The sequence below is a fragment of the Hylobates moloch genome, unplaced genomic scaffold (genome assembly GCF_009828535.3).
Source record: "Hylobates moloch isolate HMO894 unplaced genomic scaffold, HMol_V3 SCAFFOLD_14, whole genome shotgun sequence".
In the NCBI taxonomy this organism is placed as follows: Eukaryota; Metazoa; Chordata; class Mammalia; order Primates; family Hylobatidae; genus Hylobates; species Hylobates moloch.
In genome coordinates, this window is record NW_026652289.1 from 86,464,923 (window position 1) to 86,488,083 (window position 23,161).

At 50.3% G+C, this 23,161-nt stretch overlaps 1 protein-coding gene across 3 annotated transcripts in view; it reads right to left on the bottom strand.

Moving 5' to 3' along the window:
• The window catches only part of ATP10A (ATPase phospholipid transporting 10A (putative)), a 187,617-nt gene that overhangs the window by 35,290 nt on the left and 129,166 nt on the right, over positions 1-23,161 (bottom strand). For all 3 annotated transcript variants that reach the window (XM_058427558.1, XM_032174798.2, XM_032174797.2), the window contains exons 5-11: positions 14,033-14,139; positions 12,722-12,853; positions 10,630-10,760; positions 8,393-8,645; positions 4,894-5,111; positions 3,439-3,633; positions 403-970 (exon numbers count right to left, since the gene is read on the bottom strand). In XM_058427558.1, coding sequence (XP_058283541.1) covers positions 403-970; positions 3,439-3,633; positions 4,894-5,111; positions 8,393-8,645; positions 10,630-10,760; positions 12,722-12,853; positions 14,033-14,139 — 1,604 coding nt within the window. The remainder of the gene's footprint in view (positions 1-402; positions 971-3,438; positions 3,634-4,893; positions 5,112-8,392; positions 8,646-10,629; positions 10,761-12,721; positions 12,854-14,032; positions 14,140-23,161) is intronic.

The following is a 23,161-nucleotide window of genomic DNA, read 5'->3' on the forward strand; positions in this document are numbered from 1 at the left end:
TTCCTGGGCCGCCACTGTGGCCTAAGGCAGCCCCATAAACTGTGGCCTGGATCTCTTAGCTGCACCAGATCCACAGGGCAGGAAGAACTTTCTAGAGCTACTAGTCTAGATTCTCGACCTTCATTGTTCAAATTTAAAACCTGACACTCTTCAAGTATCCTCTGACGCCCCAGTTCTTGGAGGTGGGGGTGTGCAGGCACGGAAGCCCCCTGAATACTTCCTAGTCCAAACCCTTCAAACAGGCAAACAGGGATCTGAAGAAACCATGCAGTTCTCCAATGGGCACTGCTTTTGGAAAAGGATTAATGAAAATCACTTTACTCAAGAGAAGGAATTGGGTGGGGATATTTCTCAGGACCTCCTCCCCCGAGCTGGGGTGCAGCTGGGCAGGGGTGGGGGTACCTGAAGAGCAGGGCTGCAGGAGATCCATGACCACTGAGTCGGCCCCCTTGGTGTAGACGTTGATCTCATCGGTAAGCGGGTGTCGGACCACCACTGACATCCTCTTGCGGATGGAGTCGAAACCCAGTGTGTGCAGGAGCTCGAAGGTGAGCCTGCCCAGGTGGGGCAGCTCCACTGACACTTGGTCGTGCAGCCGCTCCACAAGCACGCAGTTGTAGGCTCTGGCTGCATACACCAGTGCCGCCTCATCCGGGCTCTCCGCCTCGTACCGCAGCTCGCACTCTGACTTCTGCTCCTGAGCAGGCTCCGAGGCCCAGTTGTCCGCCTGGCTGCTGTAGCCATTGCTGGCGATGGCCGAGGTGGGCTGGCCCAGCCTCTCCTCCAGCCTGAGAAGCATGCCATCGCTGGACGGGGTGGACAGGAAGTTGGAGCCCAACTTGTGGTTGGACTTGTTGGTGGCCAGGCTCCCGAAGCTGCTGCAGCCTGAGGTCAGGCAGCTGGGTGTGAACCTCCGCAGGAAGTCTTCTATCGTCTTCACGGGGGACTTCAGCTCAAACCTCACCCTCACCTGCAAGAGAAATGGTCAGAAGGCAGGTGAGGGAACTGCTATGTTCCCCAGAGGCCCCACCCTGGTTCCCACAGGATGCTCCAGGCACTTGGAGGAACAATGACCTCGACTTCCCCACTGGGGTCTCAGAGCACAGATTTCCCACTTCCCAGATTTCAGGCATGCATTGAAATTGCAAGCAGAATAGTGCTGCAATAAACATGTTGTGCACATGTATCCTAAAACTTAAAGTATAATAATAATAAAAAAAAAGAAATTGCAAGCAGAGACAGTACTCCTTCCTTGAGATCATCCGTCGACCTCTTCCACTTCTCTTAAACAAAGGTTATGCAAGATTCTTTCAGAACGTGATTGCCGAGGGCCCATCAGTGAGGCCTGGATGTATGCAGGGGAGTTGCTGCTGGTGGCACCTGCAGGCTTCGTTTGGGGCTGTCCCTGCATTAGTGTCCCCTTGCTTTGCAAAAAACAGCTCAGGGGAGCAGGCTCACCATTGCCTGGCACAAAACTGGGCATTTTTTTTCCAATTAAAAAGCCACTTAACAAACCATCAGTTTATACTCCCTTTGAATTATATCTATAAAAACTTAATATACAAATCACATTTCCAGTCCCCAAATAATCTTTCTAAGTGCATTAAATACACTGACAAATTGAAGATCCCAAACATTGAAACAATATTTTAACCACTGTAGTAAGAAACAAAATGAATTACACACACACACACACACACACACACACACAAATTGTTAAAGTTTCAAAAAGCTCAATGATAGAGCAACAGAGCCATGTTTTTTTCTTGCTCTTTATTGAAAGAGCAAATGTCAAAAACAACCAAAATACTGAATTAGCAATTCTTAAAACTGCAATTTTACCATCACATCCTAAGTTGTGAATTACAGTAACAGCCTTCAGAAAAATCAGGTGTTTGGTAAAGCAAGGCGCACAGAGCCAGATTTTGATACAGGTGCTTTTCCTTTGGTCTTGCTATGACTTTAAATACGCTACATAGCCAGCTGGGAGACACAGGCACCTGCACAGCAATCCCTGCTGGCTCCAAATGTCCTCGAAGGTGGCGCTCACCAACCAATATGTGGGAATAGAAATGCACCCAGAGACATGTTCACCTGCAGCCTGAATGTGGGTGATTGACAGGCTGTTCCCTAGGTGGAACTCAAGCCGTGTAACCTTCAGCACAAGCCTCAATGATGCTGCCATCTCTCACCCTTCATTTAACATCTATCAGTCAGGGTCTAGCCCAGAAAAGGGGCACTTCTGCAGGGATACACACCAGAAGGGTTTTTAATGCTGGGGGCAGAGCCCAGAGGCCAGATGGGAGATGCTGAGGCAGCCAGGAGATGAACTGTGGCTTTGGGAAGCAGCTCCAGCCCAGGGCTGCCGGCATAAGCCTCAAGCCTGCTGGTCTCTGAGTGGCAGGCCTGTCCACTTGGGAGTCACTGGGTCCAAGTACTGCCAGACATGCTGCCGCAGCAGAGAAAATACAGGCCACCTTGTTCACCCCACATCGCCTGCTGAGGAACCTGCTGGAAGGGCAGACCCAGGAGGCTGGGAAGGGATCCTGGGAGAGTCGGGGGCTGGGAGGTCTATGACACACACCCACCCCATTCAACATTCAAAACTGCCTGGTTCCATACGCATATCATGCTTCCGTGCCCCCTACACTGCCTGGCCCACTGCAGGGCTTTCTGGGGTGCACTGGGTGATAGACGAGCTTTCACACGTGCAACCTTTCGTCTCTCAGAAGAAAACCTTAATGTCAGAATGAACCAAAACCAGTTTGAGCATTGCTATATTTCCAGTATCCTAAGTAGCCTCTGATCGATTCTCGACTGCTTTTCATTGAAGAACAATCTTTGATGCCCCATAAATCCTCCCCATGGCCCCGAGGCCCAGGCAGGCACCCCAGGCACAGGGAGGAGGCCAATGTGTCTCCAGCTGCATGGCTGGTAGAGTCAGGGTCCATGTGCAAGCTGCCTGTCCTAGAAGCTGGGCCCCCGGCCTGTCTTGTCCTCTCTCCTGTGTGGATCTGGGACCCTGGGGCTCAGGGAGGTTGTCCTGGGCAGCCTCCCTCCGGCCCTGCCCCAGGCCAGTCAGCGAAGGAAGGACCCAGGCAGGCAGGGCCTCCACACACCCACCTGCCTACCTGAAGCTGGCCTAGCTGGCTGCCCTGTGTCCCTCCCCTCCCAGGCTCAGAAGTCATCTCTGGTGGGCTGTCCCCTCCCACTTGGCCCCAACCATAGCCCCTGCCAACTGCAGCCTGGGGCTAACGCTGCAGAACCACAGGCACTGTTCTGCCCAGGATGAAGCACTCCACTGCATCCCCTTAGGTCATGATGTGCTAAGAGCGCTTGCTGCAGGAGAGGGAAGGGTGCCTGCCCTCAGGAGGACTGACAACCATGGCCCTCAGCACAGAAGGTCAAGGTCAAGCTCAGGGATCCTCCAGAACTTGCCTTTGTTCGTGGCTGATCCGGGGACGTGACGACGACTGTGTTGCAGATGGTGAGTGCAATGAAGAAATCAAAGACGTCAGACAGCTCGGGCGAGAGGTGGGCCAGCGGGTGCTCCTGGTGCCTCGCCACAGCTAGGCTCTTGTCACACTCACTCACTTTCTCCAGCAGCTTTGGGTCGGGCGTGATGTCCTTCTCCTGGGGAGAAAGGGAGGCTGGCAGTGAGTCCCACCCAGTAGCCTGCCGAGGATCTTGGGGCGTGACTATTTAAGGTACTCTGATTTTATTATAAGCTGTAAACAGAACTTCATCTCTCATATACATATATGTCATTTTATAATTGTAAATTACTTACAATTTTAATTGCACAAAATATACATAGCTTCTATCTACTTTGTGAAAAACGTGCTTCAGCATTGCCCTCTAGTCTTTTCCCTCTACATTTAAATTTTACACTATCAGAATATTTTACATACATATTGGCGGTTTCCATTTTCTCCAAAACATTATTAATTGTCTGAACTTTCCCAGGCTTTTAAGAATTATATAAAAACACATTTTAACAACTTGAAAATGGACATTTCGTCATTTATTTGACCAACCCTTTATCACTGGATATTTAAATTTATTTCAGTTTTGCTGATGTAAATTACACATTGATAAACTTCCATAGGTAGCAATCCTTGGCTGAATCGCTAAATTGCTAGACAGGAAAGTTTGAATACTTTAAATACTCTTGACTCATACTGAAAAATGCTGTCAGGAAACCCGGTTCCAATGCAGCCTCCCTCCTGCCAAGCGTGAGAGCCCCCCACTCCCAGGGGCCCTGTAGAAACCCACCAATCAGCGTCCAAAACTCTAAATCAGCCCTATTTAGATGGCAGCTTCTCTGTGGGTTTAGAAGCACATGAGAGAATGGGGCCACCACAGAGTAAGCAAGGGGGATTCATCCCCTCTGGTGCATCGGTAAAACATTTCAGAAGTGAAAGGCTCTTTCAGAGGTTATTGCTCACTTCTGTGCCTCTCCCTGCTGGATGATGGTGGTCCATTAATGTCTAGGCGGCTGACAAGGCTGGGCAGAAAGTATTTTATGGATTTGGGCTCCTCTAATTAAAACTCCCTTGGGAGGGGTTGGCTTTGCTTTTTAGCGGTTGTCATCTTGTCCTGAGGTTTTATTTGCTTCATTTGGCAGCACGGGCTTCCTCTTTGTCACCCTTTCTGGGTGACTTGCCAGCAATCAACCAGCCTTAGAAGCCATGCAAAGGGGCCATGTCAGTATCTTGGAAAAGACAACAGTGGAGAGAAAGTGTTGGCCAGAAAAGCTTCTGCTGAGTAGAGCCAAGCCGCCCAGCGACAGTGTATTTGTAGGATTAAATATAGGCACCTTCCATGAAACGGTGATGGTGAAAATGGGGAAGAGATGTGGCAGCGCCCTAGCAGGAGGCCCTGTACACTCACCATGGGGCTGCTGAAGGCCGTGTGCTTGGACAGCATGCTGGCCCTCTTGGCCTCAGCCCGGCTGCCCGTGCGCCGGTGGGACTTGGTGCTCTGGGTTCTGTGCACCACCCGGACACTCTGGTGGCTCCCGATGCTGCCACGCTGGGACACCGAGCCCCCTCTGGGCACCACCTCCTCCTCCTCCGAGTCTGCCTCCTGGTACCTGGCCAGACGCTGCGCTGTGGGGAGAGGGTGCAGGGTGAGGCATCATGGGGGAAGCCTGGGCGGAGAGAACCCATTCAGTGTGTTTTAGGTTCCGCGAGGCTTCCGGCGCGGCAGCCCCAGAGGGTTCACCACCCTTGCTCTCTAATAGCGAGGGACAGAGAACATCCTCAGTCAGCTGCAAACTGGGGAGGTTGATATTCTCAACTCTGTTTCACAGATGAGAAGACTGACTTTCATCTCAGAGAACGTAAGGAGCTTTCTAAGGTGGCGTGACTTGGGGGAAGGGGAACAGGTTGACATCCAGCCGGTCTCTTCAGGTAGAGCCTAGGTGTACATGGGGTAGGGTGGCAGGTGGCCAGGGGAGGGAGGCAGGACAGAGGGTGGCGGGCCTTCCAGTCATGCTGGGATGACGGTGCTCACCTGGTGCTGAGCTCGTTGCCCACATGGATGGTGGCCACCGTCTGCTCCTGTCTGGATGAAATGCTATGGCATAGGGGGGCTCACACTCCTAGATTGCACAGCTTGGACCCCTACAGCTAGGGTTTGGACTCAGCTTTGAAACTCCATCCAAGATGATTTTGACCCTGATGTTGCGCAAAAGCCTACAGGGGCCCCTGCTGAGCAAATTCCCCATGACCTGGTGAACGCTGGGTAAATCCCCTTCAGAGGTGCCTGCCCTGCGGCTTCTTGCTAACTCATGGCTCTGAACCAGTTTTCTGGGTTTTACCCAGGGAGGACAGCTTGTTTCACTGTGGATGAGCAAAATGGAGACCATTCATGAGGATTACTCATCAGAACAAGCGTTTAATCAGAGCTTCAAGCACAGGCATGGTGCTGAGTCAAAGCAGCAGGGGCCTGTCAAGAGGCTAGAGAAGGAGATACCTATGGATCTGGCCAGCCGCGTGGACCAGGCCCTATACGGGGCATTTCTTAACAGACCCTCTGTGAGAGATGAGAAAAATGGGGATACAAAAGGGGAAGTCACCTGCCCACCTTCACAAGGCCGAGTACTTGCCAATGCCAGGATTCCAACTCAGGGAGATCCTAATTCCAGGAGCAGACACCCTGGAAATATCTCACCAGCTCTCGGGTGACATCAGCGCAGTGCACCGTAAGCAAGGACACACAAAACCTGGACACATGACTCTGTCCAGCATGAGGTGAGGGGCTGGGCTTCAGCCTCTAAGAAAGTGGACAGGCCCATCCCACCCTCCCCCAGCAGTGGTCCTGCACATCCGGAGCTCCATGGAGTCATTCTTCAGGGCCCCCTCCTTCCCTCAGAGGCTGTGGGGGCCATGGCTGGTGTGTTGGTGTTCTGAAGCAGTTTCTGATCGGCAGTGACCCCAGGGATGCCTTCCATGTCCTCAGGGAAGATGAGGCCCAGGAGCAGGTAATGCCCCCTCCTGGGCATGCACAGCCAGCCAGCTCCAGGTCATCAGGACAAGCTGTCAGAGGGGGCATACCCAAGGCTTCCACAGCCGGTTCTGGTACGTGAGCAGGGCTTGGGGCTCAGAGTCCACCTGAACTCCTTTATGAGTGAGATCTGGAGAGGTCAGATCATAAGATAACTGGCTGATGACGCCCCTTGTCTGGGTGCCTGTCAATAGCTGATCCAGGCACTTCTCTAAAACACGCTGCTGAGATGTACGTGGTTTCATTAATCACCAGGAAGCTCCCTGTGTCTTCAGGCAAGGAAATCCTCTGGTTTTATGGTAGCATTTGGCAACTGTCAGAATCTTTCTGTAATCTTAGTTGGGATCCTGCCCCAGGGAGCCTGAGCTTCCAACTTGGTTATTATCTTTTAAATGTATTATGATTATTAATGGATAAATCAGCATTGTATACATTTATGGGGTGCAATGTGATGTTCTGATATATGTGTACAATGTGGCATGATTAAATCATGCTAATTAACAAATCTGTCACTTTGCTCACCTATCATGTTTTTATGGTGAGACAGTTAAAATTTACTCTCTCAGTCATTTTGAAATGTATAATACATTCTTATTGCCTCTGGTCACCCGGCTGTGCAACAGATCTCAAAACCTATTCCTCGTGTCTATCTGAAACTGGATCTCGGCTTTAAGGGCTGCTGTAGAACCGACTGCCCGGGTCTCTGATCCCCTCAGGACTCTGCTGCTGAGTTCTGTTTTTGAGAAGAGCACACAATGCACTGTGCTGTACCAGGTTTAGCAGCTATGGGAGGGGAAGGGGAGGAAGGAGGGAGAGGAGAGGAGGGTAGGAGAAGGGAAAAAGAGAGGAGAGGGAGGCCGAAGGAGGCTGGTGGGAGGGAGGACGGGCGAGTGGATGGAGTACTGTCACTGATTATCTATTTTGGGTGGCAAATAAAACTTTAAACAAAGTGGGTAATTTCCTCTGCCTTCTGTTTACTATGACTGCTTTCATTTTGTGTTGAGGAAGACTGTGGCTATCATGATAATCCTTGGTTTTATAAATCTCACAAAAGTGTCAGGTAACCAACAGATGGCCTCCCACCAAATCCTTCTAAAGAGCAGCTTCCTAGTCATGCCCGCTTGCATTCCCTCTGTCCGGTTTTAATTTGCTGTTTCTGTAGCATGGACTCTGTTTCTATCATAGGCAGGAAATGGACCCCAGGCTGCAGTGCAGAGTGCTCACCCCTGGGGCGCTGCAGCCCCAGGCACAGCCGTGGCAGGGACCCTGGTCCGCGCCCTCTCCTGGCTGGGGCGGGGCGCTGGCTGCAGTCACATCCTGGGTTTCGGAAGCTGGTGTCTCCCCAGAGGCACCAGGTTGGAAGGAGGCAGCCACAGATAAGGAAGGGAGAGGTGGGAGTGGGGACCGCTTCAATAATTGGGAGTGAGGCGATTCATCTTTCCAGTTCCCAGGAACACTGTTCCAGGGGAGAGAATGAAGCATGAATTAGCCAGTGCCCTTCTGAGGATTTTACGACTAGAAAATGGATGGATGACAACAGAGACATCTCTGTCCCTTGGTGTGGCAGAGCAAGGGGACCGGATGCCTTGGGAGTGAGCTCCTTGCGGGTGGCTTGCCTGATTGCTTAGGCAGATGCCTGACACCCCAGACACTGCAGGAACAGGGCGGGCGGCCATGCCAGTGCCTGCTCTATAAATAGCACCGGGCTTCAGGCACCTGAGCTGCTCTGACAGCCACGTCTTTATACTCCCTTGAAAATCAGTAATCCCTGAAGCGTGTGTGTGTGTGTGTGTGTGTGTGTGTGTGTGTGTCTCCAAGCAGCTCTGGATAGGGCAGCTTTCTGGTTCAGCCTGGGTTGGGAGCCCCACACCCCCAGACTCACCATTTGCATCATGAGAATATTCTACACCAGACACAGTGCATCTTCGGAAAACCATCTTATTCTCTGTCAAAGTGCCAGTTTTATCTGAGAAAATGTACTGTATCTGCCCTAAGTCTTCCGTGATGTTCAGAGCTCGGCACTGCAGCTGTGAGTCTGTTTCTTCGTCATACAACTGCATGTCCTGGTTAATGAAGTACACTTGGCATGCTTTAACAATTTCAATGGAAACATATAAGGAAATTGGGATCAAAACCTGGAAGAGACAAGGCACACAGGATGAATGACCATGAGGACCAGGGAGCTGGGGAATTACTCAATCTATTTAAATAACAAATGACTACAACCACAAGAAAGTAGGGACTATACTGTACCTTTAAGAGCTTAAATAGGTTGGTTTAGAGTCAGTATTGGAAAAGTATTAGAGTATTGGCAAAGAGAATAAACTAGGACAGCTTATGGAGCAGCTGCAGGGTGGGGATCCACTATCGTATCTGGAAGTATGGTACCCATGGCTTGGATAGAAGCAAGCAAGTTGTGCTTGAGAGAGGCTAGGACAGGAAAGAGAGAAAAGAGAAAAAAAAAATCATGGCACAGTCAGTCCTCATAAGCAAGGTCACCTCGCACCACACTCCATGGTGGCATTCGACCCCCAGGCTTTCCCTGAGGTCCCATCTCCCAGGGATACAACCCCAAGTTCAGGGGGCAGTGCAAACACAACAATAGTCTTTTTTCAGATGCTGGCCTTGTGATTCTGTGCTCTTCTTGTACAATGCAGAGGAAAGGGAAAGAGGCTTTGAGAAAAATATTCAGTGATGCCTTCATAATTTAAGAACAATTCTCCTCGAAATTAATGTTTACTTACTCATTTATTTTTGTAGAGTAACAGTATTGAACTAATGTTTACAGACTCAGAATATCATACATAAACTAACTGGGTTCTCCTGGGAACTGAAGTACGTTAATGAAACACCAACTACAGTCCTAACTCAAGGCTAGAACAAAATTTGCATTTATTTAAAAAACTAATTTAGACAGTTAAATAAGACTGTTTCCTGTTGTATGAAGCACATATAAGAGACAGCAAAGGTTCCCTCCTAGGCAAAGGCTGAGCCAATGTCCTCTGGTCACTCAGTTCCCAGGAAGGTGGGTAGTGACGCCACTGCCCCCTCATCCTCTGGACTCTGGGACCCTCCCCACTCTTTCACAGACCTTTCTGGGCATAGATAGCCAGGCATTGACTGGGAGGTGTCAGGGAGGCATGCGAATTAATAATAAGAGTAACAATAGCAAGTGCAGATAAATGCAATGTGGAAAACCTCAACTAAATCCTGGAAGAGAAAAAGCACATTTATGGAAGGACTAGTGGGATCTGAAAGCAGTCTGGAGTTTTGTTCAAAGCAAAGGACTAGGCTGGGTGCAGTGGCTCATGCCTGTCATCCCAGCACTTTGGGAGGCCGAGGTGGGTGGATCATTTGAGGTCAGGAGTTCAAGACCAGCCTGGCCAACATGGTGAAACCCCATCTCTACTAAAAATACAAAAATTAGCCAGGTGTGTGGCATGCACCTGTAATCCCAGCTACTCGGGAGGCTGAGGCAAGATAATTGCTTGAACCCAGGAAGTGGAGGTTGCAGTGAGCCAAGATCATGTCACTGTACTCCAGCCTGGCGACAAAGCGAGACTCTGTCTAAAAAAAAAAAGAAAAAGAAAAAAGGAAAAAAAAAAAGTGAAGGACTAAAGTTGGCTTCTTAGTTTTCACAATGTCCCATGACAATGTAATATGTTCACATTAGGGGAAACTGGGTGAGGGATGCATGGAAACTCTCTATAAAATTTATTTAGAAAACTAAATTTTATTTTGGAATAATTTTAAGATTTACAGAAAAGTTGCAATGACTTTTGCAGCTTTTCTGTAAACCTTAAAATTATCCCAAAATAAAATCTATTTTTTTAAAAAAGTAACTGAAAAGAAAAATAACAAAATGAAAACAGTGACCCAAACCAAACCCTCAAAGCACAGGAAACTTAAGAACAGAAAAGGAGAATTTTAACTTAAAAATCACCCAAGGAAAGATCCCAAAGGTGATTTAGGCTGAAAAATAAAAGGCAGAACTCCAGGTAGATATATTTGCCATCTTCCTAGATGCAGAATTTATAGGAAATTCTGAGCAGAGTATGATGATTTTAAGTTCTCTTCATAAAAGTAAAGCAATTATTGTACGATACTTAGTATTGTTACCTGCAGAACTATTATCATTGTTAAAAATGAGTAAACTGCAGCTGTGACTGGGGATAAGGAGCTTCCATCAGACTTGGGGACATAAAATAATGACTTCTTCTCTTGATACCGCCATATCCACAATCCATGTCCTGTAGTAATGTTCAAAGAGAAATGTCATTCATCCAATGGAAAAATAAGAACATTGCTAGCGTATATTAAAGCCAAACTTTAATATTTGTTACCTGATGCAAGCACATTTGATTTTCTTAGTCAGCTTTGCCATGTCAGAAAGCGAAAACACAATGTTCTTGGCACCTCCGACCCAACTTCAGGAAGGAGGTGGGACTTGGTCTCTTCGTTACACTGAGAGTTTCCCATTGTTGGTGCTAAGTGGCACCACTTGTCCCAACACAGAGCTACCCGCATGTTGGCAGCTGACAGTGTGAGGCGCCAAGACAGAATTTCTTAACACACATCTCAAGAAATACCAGTCTCATGAAATGCGCAGCAAAAAAACAGTCAGTAGGCTCAGACACTGCCATTATTGTCCTTTCCTGAGATTCACAATTCACATATGGGAGGCTCTGGGAAGCCAACAGTAGTGCACATTGCCTAATCCACTGGACCCACACCTGTCTGGTCACAGAAGCCTTTTTCATGTCCCGTACATCTGTAACTCATGCCGCTGGGCTGAGACCACGTCGCACCCACCTGGTGTGGCCCTACATGGAACCTAACTGCTAGTCCCTTCTTAGGATCCAAAGCCATTTTTTGTTTCTCTTTTCATGAAGTTCCCATTAGTAACATTTGTGCTTCTCCTGCTATTAGCGTTAGTTCGGCACCAGCTTACTGACACTTCTTCCCCTGGAATTACCACCACTGCTGTGATGAAAGCATTCTTCCACTAAGAAATTGTCAGTTCAGAAAATAACATTACAGTCAGCCCTCAGTATCTGTGGGTTCCATATCTGTGGATTCAACCAACCATGGACCAAAAAAGTATTAGGAGAAAAAAATACATGTGTGTATTCCCTAAACAACACAGTATAACCATTATTTACATGACATTTGCATTGCATTAGGCATTATAAGCAACCTAGAGGTGATTTAACGCAGGGGCCCCTAACCCCCAGACTGCAGACTGGTACTGGTCCATGGCTTGTTAGGAGCCGGGTGGCACAGCTGGAGGCAAGTGGCAGGTGAGTAAGCATTCCCACCTGACCTCCGTCCCCTGTCAGATCAGCGGCAGCATTCGATTTTCACAGGAGCACCAACCTAGCATTCGATTCTCACAGGAGCACGAACCCTACTGTGAATTGTGCATGGGAGGGATCTAGGTTGCATGCTCCTGATGAGAATCTAACTGGTGCCTGATGATCTGAGGTGGAACAGTTTCATCCCTAAACCATATCCCCCGCTACCCCCACATCCCTGGAAAAAATGTCTTCATACAACCAGTCCTTGGTGCCAAAAAGGTTGGGGACTGCTGATTTAAAGTATAGAGGAGGGTATATAGGTAGGTTATATGCAAATACTATTCCACTTCATAACAGGGACTTGAGCATCTGAAGATTTTGTTATGGAGGGGGAGTCCTGGAACCAATACCCCATGGATACCGAGGGATAGCTATACTCTGCCATGCCCATTCACCCAGGCGTTTCCATGTGGCCTGTGCTGATGCAGGCTGCCCTTGAGTTCAAGTCAGTGAAAAACTGGGGTTTTAACTTTTGAGTGCTAGGTTTGCACGTTTGGGAGCGGCCCACCAAGCTCACCTGGAGCCCACTCGTTTCTTTCTTTCTTTTTTTTTTCTGGAAACAGAATCTCACTCTCTCACCCAGGCTGGAGTGCAGTGGTGTAATCTCAGCTCGCTGCAACCTCTCCCTCCCGGGTTCAAGCCATTCTCCTGCCTCAGCCTCCTGAGTAGCTGGGACTACAGGCACAATTTGTTTGTATTTTTAGTAGAGATGGGATTTCACCATGTTGGCCAGCTGGTCACCAACTCCTGAACTCAAGTGATCCGCCCGCCTCGGCCTCCCAAAGTGCTAGGATTATGGGCACGAGCCACTGTGCTTGGCTCCCACTCATTTCCGATCCATCTAGGAGACTTACCGACTGCTGAAAACAGAGACATGCAAACAAGGAGCAGGACACACCACAGCACGTCGCAGTTCATCTGCCTCTCCAGCTTGCTGCGCTTGTAGCGGGGCCCGCTGTTGTTCAGCAGAGCCTTGGTTTCATGCCCTGTTGGGGAGGACAAAGGGACATAGCAAGTCAGAGCCCGGAGCTAAGGGACCAGCTGCACGGACGGCGTGGAGAAAATTCCATGCTGCCATTCGCTGGTGCTTAGGTGAGAAGCTCGGTCAAAAAAGCAGAGTTTAAAATTAATCTTACTTCCTGTTGAACAGGTCTGAAAATAAGTAAAATAACATGAAATTAATCTTATATATATATGATGACTATGGAGAAAGAAATGGAAAGAAATACACTACCGTGCCAAGAAAGAAGGCTTTGGGTTGAGGTACTATTCAAAGAATCTTTGCTTTTGTTCCTTTCCATTTTCCTAGTTTCCAAACGTTCTACAATGGGGATATGTTACACTTTTTTTTTTTTTTTTTTTTTTTTGAGATGGAGTCTTACTCTGTTGCCCAGGCTGGAGTGCAGTAGTGCAGTGGCGCAAACTCGGCTCACTGCAACCTCCCTCTCTCAGGTTCAAGAGATTCTCCTGCCTCAGCCTCCCTAGTAGCTGGGACTACAGGTGTGCACCACCACGCCCGGCTAATTTTTTGTGTGTTTTTTAGTAGAGATGAGGTTTCACTATGTTGGCCAAGCTGGTCTCAAACTCCTGACTTCATGATCTGCCCGTCTCAGCCTCCCAAAGTGCTGGGATTATAGGCATGAGTCACCACATCCAGCCATGCTATTCTTAGAAAACAATGAGGGAGGCAGGGCGCGGTGGCTCACGCCTGTAATCCTAGCACTTTGGGAGGCCAAGGCGGGTGGATCACGAGGTCAGGAGATCGAGACCATCTTGGCTAACACGGTGAAACCGCGTCTCTACTAAAAAAAAATACAAAAAAAAAAAAATTAACCAGGGGTGGTGGCAGGCGCCTGTAGTCCCAGCTACTCGGGAGGCTGAGGCAGAAGAATGGCATGAACCCGGGAGGCGGAGCTTGCAGTGAGCCGAGATGGCGCCACTGCACTCCAGCCTGGGTGACAGAGCGAGACTCGTCTCAAAAACAACAACACCACCACCACCACCACCACCACCACCACCACCACCACCACCACCACCACCACACCACCACCACCACCACCACCACCACCACCACCACCACCACCACCAAAAAGAAAACAGCGAGGGGAAGTGCTGGAGAACACAGTGCCATCTGGTGGCAGGTGGTGCCAGGTGCCTAAGCCTACCTGCGTAGATGACGATGCCGACAACTGCATCCGTGTTCCTAAGGGTGCAGCCCCGCAGCAGCAGGTTTTCTTTATACAGCCCGGCCTTTTTCCCGTTGTCATGTATGCTGTGGAGGGACAGTTGGCACGTGTCATGTGGTTGCAGGCCTGTGCCTCATGTCTGGAGCGGCGCTGCCTTGAGGAAGGAAGGCCCTGACACGATGAAAGCTTGGGGCCGCCGGGATCTGGACTGGGAAGGGTACGGGGGCCCCCAAGAGTGGGTGGCTTGCCCTGTGGGTCTCTGTAAGAGCTGAGACAAAACTGCTGTTCACTAGTCACTGGGCATCCAGAAGCAGCTCGCTAGCCTGGTGTTTATTTGTTTTGCAGATGGACTTGTTTTCACGCTGGGACTGACCACTGCTAGGAAGGGCAAATCCCCAGCCGGCCAAGGAAGGCCTTGCTACCTGGACTCCGTACATCTCCTGCTCAACACACGAAATGTGACTCCTAATCAAAGCCTCAAGTTGTCATAAAAATACAAACATCTTTCTACAAAAGGGGATGATATTGGTTTCATTTTTAACATCCTTTTCTCTTATAAGAAGTTATCAAGTTATCAGAAATATTAATATATGTGGTCTGAAATGTGGTAAATTCCATGAGACAATTCTATAAATTCTGTTTTACTGCTATTTAGATTCAGAGGGATAGTCCAAGCTTAAGCTACTGGTTTTCAAACTTGTCCTCCTGGCCCACTAATGACCCAGGCTGGCTGGGCAGCCTTGGGCTAGGACCGCGCTGGGACAGATGTGGCCCCAGGAGCCAGAAGCACAGGCCACAGTGGGAGGCCTCATAACTGGAACTGTAGCCCAGGCCTGCTGTAGTTCCAGGTTTCCAGAACAACAGCAGGGACCCAGCCTAGCCCACCCCAGGCAGGGCCACCAAGGGAGTGCCTTCCGAGAGGCCACCTTTTCACACCCACACACCCTCTCCACACACATTCCCCACACTCTCAAGCCCAAATGCTTCCTGTGTGGCTCTTAGCGTCTCACCAGAGACCCCTGCAGGGGTTTCTCTCCTGCCAACTATTAGCCTTCTGACCAGGGAAATAAACCTATGTCCTAGTGAAGAAGAGAAGCTAAACAGTAAAGGCAAGGCTGAAATGCAAGCTGGGAGGATACATTTTCCACGAGTCAGTTATTTACCAATAGCAAGGGTTCTTCACCAGAGCAGACACAGGGGGCCACACAAGGGCTGTTCAGCCAACACCGTGTCTACTGTTCCCTTGGCAATTCCAAGACGCAGTAAGGTTTTCCTTTAAAGAGAGATTCGAGATGGCAAACCACTTTGCCAGCCACAGCATCAAAAGCCTGGTGGGTATGAGATATCCTTAGGTATAAAACCCTGCTCCACACTTGTGGAGTCAGGACACCCCCTACCACCTGTCTCCGTAGACTTCTCCAGCAACAGGCAAAGACACCGACACCATTGCACTGGGACAGTAGAAAATAACAAATCATCTCTAAGTTCAGGTTATGCTTATTAAGGACAAACGATAAACTTAACAGAAACAAGAAAAATGTTCTACATTAAATGTTCTTAATTGTGACACTGACTTTTGAGCAACTACTATGATTTCTGATGAGTCCAAGCCAGGCGGAAACTTGGCACCTTACACAGGTCCATCGACCTATACAGGTCCATGCCAGAAGGATGAGCGAATGTGAGGGGACAGGAACACACTGCTGCGGGAACAGCCCCACGTGAGAAAGGGGAGGCTGGAGAACAACATCACCATCAGGTGCCTGGTGCCTGGGCTGGAGACTGCCTTGGGCTTGTGAGAGAGAGGGGCCCGGCCAAGGGCAACACAGGCCCAGGACCACACAGGCACAAGGCTCAGCTCCACAAAGACGCACACAAGAACATGAGCCGTCAGCTCCTTTGTCATGGGCTCAACTGTGTCCCCTCAAATTCAGCTGGTAAAGCCCTAACTCCCAGGGCTACAGGGTCTTTAAAGAGATCATTAAGTTAAAATGAGGTCCTTGGTACAGGTGCGGTGGCTCATGCCTATAATCCCAGCACTTTGGGAGGCCGAGGCAGGCGGATCACTTGAGGTCAGGAGTTCGAGACCAGCCTGGTCAACATGGTGAAACCCTGTCTCTACTGAAAATACAAAAATTACAAAAATTAGCCGGGCATGGTAGCGGGCACCTGTAATCCCAGCTACTTTGGAGGTTGAGGCAGAAGAATTGCTTGAATACAGGAGGCAGAGGTTGCAGTGAGCCGGGATCATGCCACTGCACTCCAGCCTGGGCGATCGAGCAAGACTTCGTCTCAAAAAGAAAAAAAATGAGGTCATTAGTGTGGGCCCTAGTCCACAGGACTAGGTCCTTCTAAGAAGAGAAGATTAGGCCACAGAAACACTAAGAGGGAAGACCATATGAAAACACAAGGAGAGGACGTCTTGCCATCCACAAGCCAACGAGAAAGGATTCAGAAGACACCAGTCCTGCAGACACCTTGATCTCAGACTTACCAGCCTCCAGAACCAGGAGACAACAAAAGTCTGTTGGTGAAACCGCCCAGTCTGTGGCACTGTTTCAGCAGCCTGAGCACTCACACACATCCTTTAATATTTAATTAAGCCACTTAGAAGGCCTCATGCAGTCCAAGTCCCCAGGTCTGCTGACGTATCAGACCCATGTCTTCCAAATCAAAACTGGATGAGAGAACCATCTGGTGAGAACACCAGCCATCTACCAACAGGGCCCCATGCAGGCTCCATGAGAAGTGGCAGAGTTTGCCTGATACCTCCTGCCCTGTGTTTCTTCTCAGAAGATGTTATGTTTTCCTGAGCACACCTGCTGTTGGTAATGGGTCTCGTTCATCTGAGTCCCAGCATGTGAAGAAAGGTGAGAGCCAGCAACCATCAGAGGTGCCGACGAGGGCCCGCAACAGGGATGGGAATCCTCCCCTTCCAACACAGCGGTGCAGGGCAACAGTGCTCGGTGTCTCCTCCACGGCCACAGGCAGCAGTGTCCAAGTCCGGCACCAGGGATAGCAGTCTCCAAACCAGTTCCTCCCCAGGTCACATCGTCTCCACCAACCAGAGTCCCAGACCCTCCTCTCTGCCATGCCCCAGGTGGTGGCTCCACATTGGCATGGTCACTGGTTGTCCCTGACTCCTCCCTCATTTTTACATCCATTCAACCTCATCTCCACGTTCACCTTCTCCCTGGCTGTGTCTTTAATCCATGCCCCCTTCTCTCTATCTCCATGCAGCACTGCTCTGATTCAGGCGTCTGCATTTCTCTGCTGGAGCCTGCAACACACGCTTGCTGGCCTCAGCTCCACCGGCCTGGGTTCCTCACGTGGGTTCCTCACACAGGCACGGGAGCAATCTTTGAGTGTGCGCCTGTGAGTGTCCCCTGCGGGACTCCTCATTGCTCCGGCTTGGCGCGGGAACCAGCTGACTCTGCAGCCCCTGCTTGGCCCACAGAAGGGGTGGCTTCTGTGGTTTTCTGCCCCAGCCACCCCCACACAGCACGTTCTGTCTACTCTGTGCTAGCCTCTGCCTGAGGGAGCCCGGCCTTCTGGCCTGAGGGAGCCCGGCGGAGGCAGGAGAATCACTTGAACCCGAGAGGTGGAGGTTGCAGTGAGCCAAGATTGTGCCACTGCACTACAGCCTGGGTGACAGAGTGAGACTCCGTCTCAAAAAGAAAGAAAGAAAGAAAAGACAGGGAATTTATTGCCTGCTCCCTCCTAGAGAGGCAGCACTGGCTGGCAGTGTCCCCTGACCAGGGCTATGAGTCTCCCCAGGCATCTCCCTGGTCATGAGGGCCCCAGGGCCACTCTTCCCCATGGGGCCTCATGGCAGTGTCTGTTCAGCGGCTACTAATCTAGTATCTGCTTTGTCCCTGATGCATCCCCTACACCCACCCACTCCTGCAGAAACACCTTAGCAAAGATGCACCCTTAGCAAGTATCCTTCCTCATCTATATGAATCAGGGTGTTCAGTCTGCTTCCTAAGTGGGTCCTGACTGACATAAGTTAGGAGGAAGGAATGATAGATAATTCCTTCTATTAGCAAATCCTGGGCAGAATTTTCTTTAAAATAACAAGATGTTCAGGTTTTTGTTTATTTAAAAAAAGTAAGTGTGGAAATTATCAAACTGTGTTTTGCTGATGTTCAATATTTTTAAGATGTAAATATGTCAACTAAAGGTGGCAAGGCGAAATTAAAACATTCCAGTTTTAATGAATCTAGTTGATGCAGTTTATTTAATGCTTGGTCACTGGCAGTAAAGACATTTTGGATACAGCCCACACAAGGCTCCAACCAAACACCAGGAAGGAGGGGGCAGGGACCGTGACAGCTCTGTTGTTAGTGACAGCCCTGCTGCCTTTACTAACCATGGTCCCTGGAGGGTGTCGCCCACCAGGGCGAAGAGCCTACCCCAAAATGCAGCTGGTGCTTGTGCCGGCCCTATGCGGTTGTAGGAGGTTCTCCAGCTCAGAACCCTGCTCTGTGGGTTAAGAATGGTCACCAAAGGAGAATGGGGCTGGCTATACTTGTATCCGACAAAATTGACTAAGTCAAAAACGATCCTACAAGACAAAGAAGGATCAATTATGCAGGAAGACATAACAATGATAAATATGTATGCATCCAATATCAAAGCACCCAAGTATATAAAGCAAACATTGACAGATGTGAACAGAGAACTAGGGAACCGGCTTTACAATGTGAAATGGAATTTTACATCAGATAACCAATCAACCAGCCAACCTCTCTGCTTTATTCTTTTTTTTTTTGGAGACGGAGTCTCGCTCTGTCGCCCAGGCTGGAGTGCAGTGGCACAATCTCGGCTCACTGCAAGCTCCGCCTCCAAGGTTCATGCCATTCTCCTGCCTCAGCCTCTCCGAGTAGCTGGGACTACAGGAGCCCGCCACCACGCCCGGCTAATTTTTTGTATTTTTTTTTTAGTAGAGACGGGGTTTCACCGTGGTCTCGATCTCCTGACCTCGTGATCCACCCGCCTCGGCCTCCCAAAGTGCTGGGATTACAAGCGTGAGCCACCGCGCCCGGCCTCTGCTTTATTCTTTAGGGGAAAGTGCAAATGTTTGATTGATTTGTGGCTTCAGAGGTGACCATGTGCCATAAAGTTGGCTGAGCACAATCAGCAGGGTCAGGCTGAGCCAGGTCTCCATTCCCAGGAGGCCTCTCTGGGCGATGACACCTCAGGGTCGGGGCTAAGGAGTGAGCGCTGGGAACAGCTGGAGAAGGTGGGGAATGATGTTACTTCCAGATCCTAACTGAAGATTTCATTAGGGCTTAACTATATGAGGATCCTTCCAAAGAATGCAGCCTTAAAGGGCACTTGAATAATGAGGCTCCTAGCACTATTTTTCTGCCAGGTGGAAATATATTTCACATACTATAATGTTCACTCATTTAAAGTTCATACAGTTCTGTATTTTGTTTTGTTTCAGATAGGGTCTCGCTCTGCTGTCCAGGCTGGAGTGCAGTGGTGTGATCATAGCTCACTGCAGCCTGGACCTCCTGAGCTCAAGCCATCCTCCCACCTCAGCCTCCTGAGTTTCTGTGACTACGGGTGCGCACCACCACACCCACACCATGCTAATTTGTGTGTGTGTGTGTGTGTGATTTTTGTAGAGACAAGGTCTCACTACATTGTCCAGGCTGGTCTTAAACTCCTAACCTCAAGTTAGGCCTCCCAAAGGATTACTGGCATGAGCCACTGCACGGCCTAGTTTTTTGTTTCTGTTTGTTTTTGTATCATTAGAGTTGTATAACTACCACCACCAGCTAATATGAGAACATTTTCTTCTTTCTTTTTTTTGAGACTGGGTCTTGCTCTGTCTCCCAGGATGGAGTACAATGGCACAATCACAGTTCACTGCAATCTCTGCCTCCCCTGCTCAAGCGATCCTCCCACATCAGCCTCCCAGGTAGCTGGTACTATAGGAGTGCACCTCCACATCCAGCTAACGAGAACATTTTCATCACCATAAAAATAAACCCTAGACCCATGGGCAGTCACTTCCCATTCCTATCTCACTCCACACCCCCAAACCCTGGCAACTGCCCATCCCCTTTCTGTGTCTAAGATTTTCCTACTGTGAGCATTTCACATGCGACACCTTCTTTTTTTTTTTTTTTTTTTGAGATGGAGTCTTGCTATATTGCCCAGGCTGGAGTGTAGTGGCGTGATTCTGGCTGACTGCAAGCTCCGCCTCCGGGGTTCACGCCATTTTCCTGCCTCAGTCACCCGAGTAGCTGGGACTACAGGCGCCTGCCACCAAACCCAGCTAGTTTTTTGTATTTTTAGTAGAGACGGGGTTTCAATGTGTTAGCCAGGATGGTCTCCATCTCCTGACCTCGTGATCTGTCCGCCTTGGCCTCCCAAAGTGCTGGGATTACAGGTGTGAGCCACCGTGCCTGCCCACAGCACCTTCTAATTCATGTTGTACTTCACATCCATTCCTTCACTGGACTCTCATGTCAGCCTGTGAGGTTGACAGGCAGTTGATGATACCTCCAGGATTAGGAGAAGGCCGGGGCTCAGAAAGGCAGAATAACTTTCCTAAGGTCACCTCCCAGGGAAGAGAAAGAACCTATATTCAGACTTGGGTCTTCTTGCTACAAACCCAAACTCAGTTCTGTTCTCCAAGTGCAAACGGTTAATGTTTCAAGTTTGGAATGGCAGGTCCTAAAAGAGGCAAATCTGCTGGCATTCCGGGGCTCTGTGGTGTGGAGGAGGTTACGGGGCAGCAGCTGCCTCATGGAGGTTGCAAGGAGGCCAGTGGGAGGAAGCAAACCAGGGAGCTGGCTCTGCAGCTGAGGCACTTCCTGAGCCTGGACAGCAGATCTACCTCCCAACTTAGCTCCCTGCCCTGGGCATCAGGACTGGTATGGGGTTAAGACCTCCTTTCTCTTTGCTTGGGATGGATAGCATTACCAGGCCCTACAGGAGGGAGGATTCCTGCCTGAGGGAGCACTCCAGCCCAGGGAGCACTCCTGCCCTGGGAGTATTCCTCACTATGAGGCTGCCCCAGTCCCCTTCATGCTGATGGTCCGGGGCAGGGCTGCTCCCTCTGGTCGTGCCCCAAAGTCACAGGGGGATGTATTAACATACTGCTGCTCCACCCCCAGAGGCCTCTCCTGACTTGTCTGGATGGGAGAGGGTCCGTCCAGGCCGTGACAGCCCTGTGGCAAGCCCAGAACACCCCGGCTGGTGGAGATGGCGAATCACCGTTAAAGAGCATCAGGTCCGTGGAGAGGCCTGAATTGGCTGTGCCCACACAGGCCCAGATGGTGTGTGGGCCCAGGCTACAGGGGGGCTACCAGGGTTGGACAATGGGTGGAGTACACAAGGAGACAGTATGACATGACTGGGAGCAAAGCAGGAAAGGATTTCATGCTGGGAGAGCTGCTCTTCTCATGTCCCTTTCTCGGGCAACATGCCGGTGAGGACACCACACGAGGAACGCCTGCTGGCGGCACACGCTGGAGAAACCCCGGTGGGCCTGGCTGGCTGGCTGCAGGCAGATGGCACCCACTCAAGAGGCGTCTTCCGCAGCACCCGGGGGGGAGTGCAGCCAGGCCTGGGGGTACCCAGCCAGCCAAGGGCCTCATGTGGGAGGCAGTGAGGCGCTGGGGCTGAGCACAGGGCAGACACAGCACACCAGACTCCTGTCCTCACCACACTGCTAGAGACGGTGGCTGAGCAACACGGTGCCCCTCCCGTCTCCTGCACCAGACGCTGCCCCTCTCGTCCACCCCAGCAGAGGGCTGTCACCTCTCCTAGGCTCTGTGGGATCTGGAAGGCTGCAGGCCTTCATATCTGTCCCTGCTGTGCCTCCACTGCCAGGCACCACCCTGTCACACCAAGGACAATGAGCTGAGCTAGGAGTGCAGTCTTCAGAGAAGAAAGTCGACCCCTTATTTTTTTTTTTGGTAGAGTTGGCACCCTAAAACTATTCCAGGGATACCACTGAGCATTCTCCAGAGATTGCCCTTGCCCCACCCTTCACAATCGTTGTTTCAGGTCAAGATGTCTAGCAACCCAGCACCTGCTCTCTGTAGCCGACTCGTGCCTGGGGATTCCCAGCAGTGCTGAGGATGGTGCCGTGCACACAAACTCTTGGGGCAAGGGATCAAGGAGGCCTGGGGAAGATGGTCCAGGAGTCAAGAAAGACCAGAAAAGCCACAGCACACAGGTTGTGCTGAGTATTTCCTCCCCAAATCGGAGAGGTTATATGCTCACATTTTGTTGAGTTTTACCCTGCTTTAATTGGCTCCTTTAAGGGGTGATTTAATGCTATCCGTGTCTGATTCTCAGATAATAAGGGCAATTCCAGTGGGTGACGGGGCCATCACTTGGCTGCAGACATATTTCAGCTTTTGCTGTGCAGAGTTCACTTCCACTGGGTCATCCCCAGCTTTACCGCCTGCCACTGTGTGCTGGGCACTGGCAGCAATGCTGGAGGTGCTGGCAAATCAGAAGACTCCACCTTACACCGAAAGCTCTTAGAAATGGGGCCACTTTCAGAAGCAGATCGCTCCCACGCCTCCGTGTGTCTGCAAGGGCGGGGGCGGGGGTAGGCCACTGCCTGGGCCTTTCAGTGGCTGCAGGCATCAATGGTCCATCCCTGCCTGCAAGCAGGACAGCGCCAGGAGGTGGCCCCTTGTGCTGCAGGGGAGAGGGCTGAGCCCACGGGAGGTGGCTGAGGTGTGATAGCTGGAACAGTGCTTGAGGCAGAGGAACGTCATGTGTGTCATGCCCCTGTCACAGCCTTGTTCTCCAGAAGACTATCCCAAGGGCCCTGGCAGGCCATTCAGCAATTCTGTCCTGACACTGCCTATTCTCTTCCATGTTTTTCCCCACAGCACTGACCACACACACACACTCCCGATTATTATGGAAATTTCCAAACAGACATGAAGGTGGTCTCTACTACTCCCCATCACGCGGCTGCAGCAAGTGCCAACACAGAGCCAGGCCTGTGCCCTGATCCACCTGTCTTTCTGTTTTGAAGCACGAAGCGGCTAGCCTACTAGACACACTCGGATCTCCCTGTCCCAGGTGTCGATCAGGCCGACTCGGTCATCAACTCCTCCTTAT